The 7,010-nt window shown below is 58.2% G+C and overlaps 1 protein-coding gene across 1 annotated transcript; it reads right to left on the bottom strand.

Moving 5' to 3' along the window:
• Positions 1-3,188: 3,188 nt before the first annotated feature.
• BTG2 (BTG anti-proliferation factor 2) lies at positions 3,189-6,779 on the bottom strand. Its single transcript, XM_004610042.2, has 2 exons — positions 6,565-6,779; positions 3,189-5,539 (listed from the first exon to the last, which is right to left on the bottom strand). Exons 1-2 carry the CDS (start codon positions 6,716-6,718, stop codon positions 5,205-5,207), a joined length of 489 nt encoding a protein of 162 aa, XP_004610099.1. The 5' UTR covers positions 6,719-6,779; the 3' UTR covers positions 3,189-5,204.
• Positions 6,780-7,010: the final 231 nt, after the last annotated feature.

The raw sequence follows: 7,010 nt of genomic DNA, 5'->3' as shown, positions 1-7,010 counted from the left end.
CACGGCCTACATGGGTTCAATCCTTGGCACCCCATATGGTTCCCCCAGACCCCGGGCCAGGAGTAACTCCTGAGTGCAGAGCCAGGAGTAAAACCTTGAGCATCTCACAAACAACAACAACAAATACAGGGATCAAACCTGGGTCCTCCCCGTGTAAGAGTCTGCTGTATTCAGGCCACTGACAGGTTCTATTTGTTTGTTTGGTTTTGGTTTGGGGGATCACTCCTGGTGGTGCTCAGGGTTTACTCCTAGTTCTGTGCTCAGGGATCACTCCTAGCAGTGCCTGGGGGACTTACGAGGTGCCAGGAATTGAACCTGAGCGGTCAGTGTACAAGGCAAACACCCTACCTGCTGTGCTATTGCTCTGACCCCAAGACAGTCTCTATTCTTTTGTGGGGGGGGCCGGGGGGGGCATCACACCCGGCATTGCTCAGGGATTACTCCTGGCTCTAGGCTCAGGAATTACTTCTGACAGTGCTCAGGGGACCATCTGGGATGCCGGGGATTGAACCCAGGTTGGCTGTGTGCAAGGCAAACACTCTCCCGGCTCTGCTGTAGCTCCGGCCCCTGAATCAAGCTTTTAAAAATGTTTAACTCTTTCGGTGGCGGGGGGGTTGGGCCATGCTCAGGGCTTACTCCTGCTTTGCACTCGGGGATCACCCCTGATGGGGCTCGGGGGTCCCTGTGAGGGACTAGGTACCCCGGTCGGTTGCAGGCAGGACAAGCGCCCTACCAACTGTACTATCTCTCCAGCCCCAGGAATCTGTTCTTAATCCCCATCCACACAGGGGGAAATAGAGGCCTCTTGGCTTAAGTAAGTCACCCGGGTGGTGAGAGTCAGAAAATAGGTGACCCAGCTGGTGCCCCTGTCCCTCCACCACACTGTGCCACTGAGGCCCTCACTGTGCCCGGCACAGCAGCCTCCCTAGGCTTGGTCACCAGGGCCTTCCTGGGCATGACTTGGACCCGAAGGAGGGAAGACTAGTACTTAACTTCCCAGCTCAAATGACCTTTCAGCTCAACTAATTGCAAATAATGATAATAATTGTGCTAATTTGCCCTCTGGTGATTGCCAGATAATGGAGATGATTTAGAATCCAACGCTGAACAAAGAAGCAGAGGTCATTCAACCCAGCCCCCTAATCTCTGACACAGGGAAATTGATGGGCTTGTCCCAACTCACACAGCTGGCTAGCACAGACCCAGACCACCACCCAGCGATTCTCCCAGCAACAGAGCTGGGCCTGGGGTGCCTGTCCAGGCACCCCTCACATACTTTCTCTCCCAAAGGCCACTGCAAGCAGCTGGCAGGCTCTCAAGGCTTCTTCCTCCTGGGATTGGGGCACCTTCAAAGACGCCCCCACCCAAACTGCCTTATCAGGAGCCAGGATGGGCTGGTAATCTACAGCTCCCAGGGCCCGGTCCAGCTCCCCCGGGAGGTGCATTATCGTGCAGAAACAGCTGACTGAGAACAGGTCTCCCAGGCTGCCTCTGTTTACCAAGCAAGGCAGCTGGGAACAGCAGGGGCCAATCAGCATCTGGTGCCCAGACACAGGAGAGTACCACGTCCAATTCCTCAAGCTCTTCCTGCAGCCTGGACCCTCAGCTACACCCACCCCATCCCGGGGATTCACCACCCTTAGTGAAATGAGTCGGACTGTCCGATTTAAAGTCAGAATCTAAAGTCTCTGCTTTCCAGGGGCTGGAGCAATAGTACAGAGGGTAGGGCTTTTGCCTTGCACACGGCCGACTCGGGTTCGATTCCCAGCATCCCACATGGTTCCCCAAGCACCACCAGGAGATATTCCTGAGTGCAGAGTCAGGAGTTAACCCCTGTGCATCACCAGAAGTGACCCCCCCAAAAAAAAAGCTAAAGTCCCTGCATCTGAAACATAGACGGAGCCCACCAGGAGTCCAAAGCACCACAAGGTGAATGACTGACCAACTAGGTTTTCTCCTGTCTTCGAGACTCAGAGGTGGGTGCCAGTGTCCCCTACGCTTCTAGACATGCTCCCCACATTCCAGGTTTTCTACCCAACAAAGCAGAACTTTGAAAGTGGAGCCCCTTGCTGACTGGAATAAGAGTAGCCCAACTTTGGCTCTCACCTGGTTCCCACATCCCACGGTGGGTTCTTGCAATGAACCCCGAAGCTGTTAGCAGTGACAGATACAAGAGGGACCCCGCAACCAATTCTATATGTGATGCAGTGAACCGGCTCCCCTCCACCTTGGCTCCTTCCCTCTCCCACCAAGCAGCCCTTGGTCCACAGCTATTGGCGAAGGATGGTCACCAAGGTGCCCGACATGAAGTGTGCTTGGGCGGTGGGTGGGGGGCAAGGTTGCAGGAGAGAAGGGGACTGCAACAAGTCACGGTTTAACTTGAAATTCGGAACTTATTGCCAAGAAAGAAAAAAAAACACTTATTGCTAGGTCAAAAGTAGACTCAGACCTTGGTGGAAGCTTCTAAGTCAGCAAGTGGGGACTTCCTAAAAAAGACCCCAGGAACTAGGAACAAAGAGCCTGTATGTCCAAGCCCCAGGGCCACAGGGAGCTATCAACTAGCAGCAAACCTTTGGCCCTCAGCCTCTGCAGTGCAAGGCCGCTGAGCTGTACCTAGCTGTCGGCACTGGCCTGTGTCCCCGATTCAGCTCTGGGCTAAGAATCGTGGGGAGCAAACGGAAGCCCCAGAGGTGGGGAGAACCCATAGGTGGAATTTCAAGCCACCTGCCCCACCCAGGAAGGGGCTCTGTGCCCTGTTCACCAACCCCACGGGAGAGCCTGGCTGTGTGCACGTCTGGACCCATTTTCCTACTCCCAGGCCTGCCCCCGATGCCGCGCAGGCTTGTGGCATGAACACTGTGATGGGCGTCCGTGAAGCCGCAGGAACAGGCCACAGGTGTGACTGAGGCCTCCTGGACCGGGGGCAGCTCTTGACCGACTGAGACCCTGTCACCGGGCACTTTTGGGAACTGTGGCCAGGATTCAGGGAAGCCAGGCTCCTCCCAGGGAAGAGGGGAGGTTCGGACACAACCTGGAACACAACTGGAATTTTCTCTTTCACGGTCACCCGGATGGGTCTTCTGTGTGCCCCTCGAAGGCCGCTGAGACACCGGCAAAGAACCGGACCCGGGCAGAAACCAAGTTGCGAGATGGGGGATGGGGCCTTCTCTACACCACACAACTTTCTCTGCTACATTTTTATTAAAGTACCAAAAAAAAAAAAAGTATACATTTGTCCATAAAGCTGTACATTCTTCCTTATAAAAACACTATCGTACAATTAGTAACCTTTGTCTTCTCAGGCAGAATAGCTTACAAACAAACTATTTATTATTTTTACTTCATAGGAGAGACAGGCCTGCTCAACAGTCCAGCTCTGGGTGTTTTGTTTTTAAAGTGAACATCAGAAAGGAGAGGAGACAAAAGATGAAGCAAGAGACCCCGCGGCAGCGGCGGCGGCGGAGGAAAGGCAGGGAGCTTGTCTGCAGACACGACACAACAGCCACTGCAGCCATTCACAGCTTGGTTTCAACCCACAGGCGGCAGCGGGAGCACCTGGTCTGTGGGCCCAAAGTTCAAGTTAAAGCAACTGAGACGAAGCAGGAAAGGCAGCTCGGAATCTGGAGAACGGAGAAGGCGGGCAACGGCAGGAACCAAGGGGTAGGGGGAGAGTTTGGTAGATAGCACCTTTGTGTCAGGACTGAGTAGTGAAGAACAGGAGAGAAGCCCCGGGAAGGGGTGGGGGTGCTGGAAGGCTCTTCCCCAGCAGGCAGCCTGGCTGGCTGTCCACATGCTCTAGCCAGGGCCTTCTTTATGGTGACTCAAGTTCGGGAAACTCAAGGCCTTCTCAGGACCCCTCACCCATGCCACTGAGAAATAAAGGGGAATTCTCAGTGGAGTTTTTTGTTGGTTTTTTTTTTTTCCTCCCACACAGAACAGCAAATATTGCACAAGTCTAATAGACAAATTTGGATTGTACTAAAAGGGACAAGCAACCTTGCCCGCAGATGCTCTGAGCACCAGAGAGAGAGAGAGAGAAAGCAATGCCCAAGGTTTGGCTACAGGAGCTACCATGTAGTCCTGCAGAACTTGGGCATGCTCCCTCAGAGCCAAGGGATCCCTTAAAGGCTGACCAGTCAGCCAGAGTTCAGAGAGGGGGAGACGGCGCCCCGGCCCAGCAGGGCCCCGGGAGGCTATCCAGAGCCTCCAGGGACCCGCACACCATATTGCACAGTGGTCGAGAATCCTGGTCCTGGGTCCGGGGCACTCCGTGAGAGCCCCATTAGAAAGAAGTGCAGGGAGCCTCGGGGGGAGTGTTGTGCTTTGAGAGAGAAGGCAGTATTGAAGGAATGTGGAGCTCCCGGGAGCTTTCAGCCACCTCGCCAAGGGACAAATGGCAACGGGAATTTTGTGTGGCTCCAAAATAGGTTTTGGCCAAAAAAGATGAAAACGTCCCCGGTGGATATTCTTTGGGTCCCAACATTCCACGTAGATGCACACTCGGTAAAGCAAAGGGCTGTGCAGAGAACCTCCCCCCCCCATCTACCACGGACCCCTTCAAATCCTCCGTCCTCCCTGGAGCCCAAACACCCCGAGATTCCTGGCTGGGAAGCTGCCTCCGCAGAACCCTGAGCTAGAATTCAAAACGCGTCCCGGTTTCCAGAAAAGCTGCGTTAGGACAGGCAGAAGGAAGAGAGAGGCTCCCTCAGCCTCCGGCTCAGCCCAGGACCTGAAGAGAAGATGAGGCAACAGCTAGTTGGGGTGTCGGCCCAGGCCCTGAGTGAGGTGGGCAGGTGAGCAGGGGAGAACGGGCGGCGACGGGCCCTTCTCCATCCAGGAAAGGTCCTGCCCCCTCCTTCACAGTTGCTCCCTCTGTCGGCTTCCCCTTTCGCCCCTGGGATACAGGCCCGGCTTCTCCCAGTCTCCTCCCTAGCCCTGCCCCCCACCACGGGTGGCGGACTCCAGCGTCCAGACTCAAACATACAACTCTCCGAAGGCACCTGGGGAAGTCACTTGGAGCAGCTCCCTTGAAGGATTTTTTTTTTCTCTTTTAAAAAAAAAAATCTTTTGGTTTTTGTTTTTTCCTCCCCTTTTCTTAAAAAAAATAATATATATATATATAAATAGCTCTTCATTTAAAATACAGTTCCCCAGGTTGAGGTATGCAGAGAGAGGCCTGCTGGCGGGCGGCGGGCACCGGAGGTCTAACTGGACACGGCCATGACATAGTTCTTGGAGGGGCTGCTCCGGCCCAGCATCATTTGGTTCTTGCACGTGAGGAGCCCGTAGGAGGCCGCCACCGGGGCCGCCTCGTACAGGACGCAGATGGAACCATCCTCCCCGATGCGGTAGGAGACCTCGTAGGGGTCCACCCACAGGGTGAGCTCACTGGGCAGCAGCTGGTGCAGCTGGGGCTGGCTGAGTCCGATCTGGCTGGCCACCTTGCTGATGATGGGGTCCATCTTGTGGTTGATGCGGATGCAGCGGTAGCCGGAGCCCTTGGACGGCTTCTCGGGGAACCAGTGGTGTTTGTAGTGTTCTGTGGAAACAGGACCACAGGGACGTGCCCTGGTGAGCTCACCGATGACACAGGGGGCGGGGGTGGGGGTGGGGGGAAGGAAGGGACAGACAAGGAGGAGAGAAGACCGTGAAGGAAGGAAGCCAGGGAGCTTCCGTCGCGTTCGGGACCTTCTCAAACCCTCCCGTCTCTGTGGCAGACTCAAGTGGAGGGCTTGGAACGATTCCAGCCCACCCAGGTTTGGGAGGACGTGCAGAAGCCCGTGGGGTGGATCCCGGATCCCTCAACTTCCTCCCTAGTGGCCAGGGCTCTGCTCTGGGCAAGGTCTCTGCCCGGAGGAGGGTGTGCCGAGGCTGGCATGTCCAGGCAGGTTCCCAGGGGTTCCAAGGCCACTTTGCCAGGTCTGCCCCACTTGTGTCCCTTCCTCCCTCCGCCACCTTCTTGAGTCAGAGGCCATGCGCCCGTGAAAAAGGGCGCCCAAAGGGGGTCGGCTGGGGCGGAGGGGTGTGTTTATTTGGTGTCTGCCTCGCACCAGGGGATTGAACCCGGGGCCTCACATACACAAGGCGCAAGGCAAGTGCTTGACTGCTTGGCTGAGCTACGGCCCAGGCCCTGGGGTGTTTTGGTGAACGTCTGCCCTGCTGGGTCGGCAGAATCCTTGTGGCCAAGCTCAGCGCGGCTCTGGCTCGGGCGGGCGGGGTGGACAGTCCGGCTGGAAGGGCCCCTCCCAGCGGCTGCTTATCTCCGCCAAGCTGTCCTTGCACCCCCTCCCGCCCCAACAAACAACCCGCGGAGCCTCGCGGCTGGCCCTTCCGGTGCCACGCGGGGTGGCAGACGGGGCAGGGGCCACGGACAACGCGGAAGAGCAGCGGGACCCCAAAACTCGCAGCCAGCTTTGGAGAGACCCCGTGCCTCGGTCCCCGATGACCCCTCGGTCCCGCCGCGGGGTCTCGGGGTCCCCGGAGGGGCGCGCCCCGGCAGCCCCGCTGCCCCCGCAGCCCGACGCGTCCCCCACGCGCGCCGGGACCCCCGGCCGGGGCTCTCACCTGCGAGCGCTTCCTGCAGAGCCCCGCTGAACACCTTCAGCCTCTGCTCGCTCACGCCGCCCCGGGTCCGCAGGAGGCCGGAGAGGAAGCCCACGGCGGCCGCGATCTCAGGGACCATGTCTGTGCGCTGCCCGGCTCGCCGGCTCTGGCTCATGTGGCCGCCGCGCTGCCCCGCTGCCCGCGCGCGTCCGGCCGCCGCTCCGAAGTCTGCCCGAGCGCGAGCCGCGACGCGCCCTTTATAGCGCTCCGAGCGGCCCGGAGAGCGGGAGGCGCCGCCCATTGGCCGGCGCGGGCGGATGGGGGCGTGGCCTTCCGCGCGCACGCCGCCGCCCCGCCCCCGCCCGGGCCTCCTCCGCCGCGCTGAGGTCACCGCCGGCTGACGTCAGTGCTGGGAACCCGAGTCGGCGGCTAGCGAGTGGGGGAGGTCGAGGAGAAAGGGCAGACGG

The sequence above is a fragment of the Sorex araneus genome, chromosome 7, assembly GCF_027595985.1.
Source record: "Sorex araneus isolate mSorAra2 chromosome 7, mSorAra2.pri, whole genome shotgun sequence".
NCBI classification, from domain to species: Eukaryota; Metazoa; Chordata; class Mammalia; order Eulipotyphla; family Soricidae; genus Sorex; species Sorex araneus.
The sequence above is the reverse complement of the archived record's forward strand: the minus strand, read 5'-3'. Positions and strand labels throughout refer to the sequence as shown.

Excerpts from the sequence above, each read along its gene's own strand:
- BTG2 (XM_004610042.2), bottom strand. The coding sequence starts at position 6,718 with ATGAGCCAGAGCCGGCGAGCCGGGCAGCGCACAGACATGGTCCCTGAG. Across the intron at positions 5,540-6,564 it reads TCTGCAGGAAGCGCTCGCAG|AACACTACAAACACCACTGG; the intron begins GTGAGAGCCCCG and ends CTGTTTCCACAG.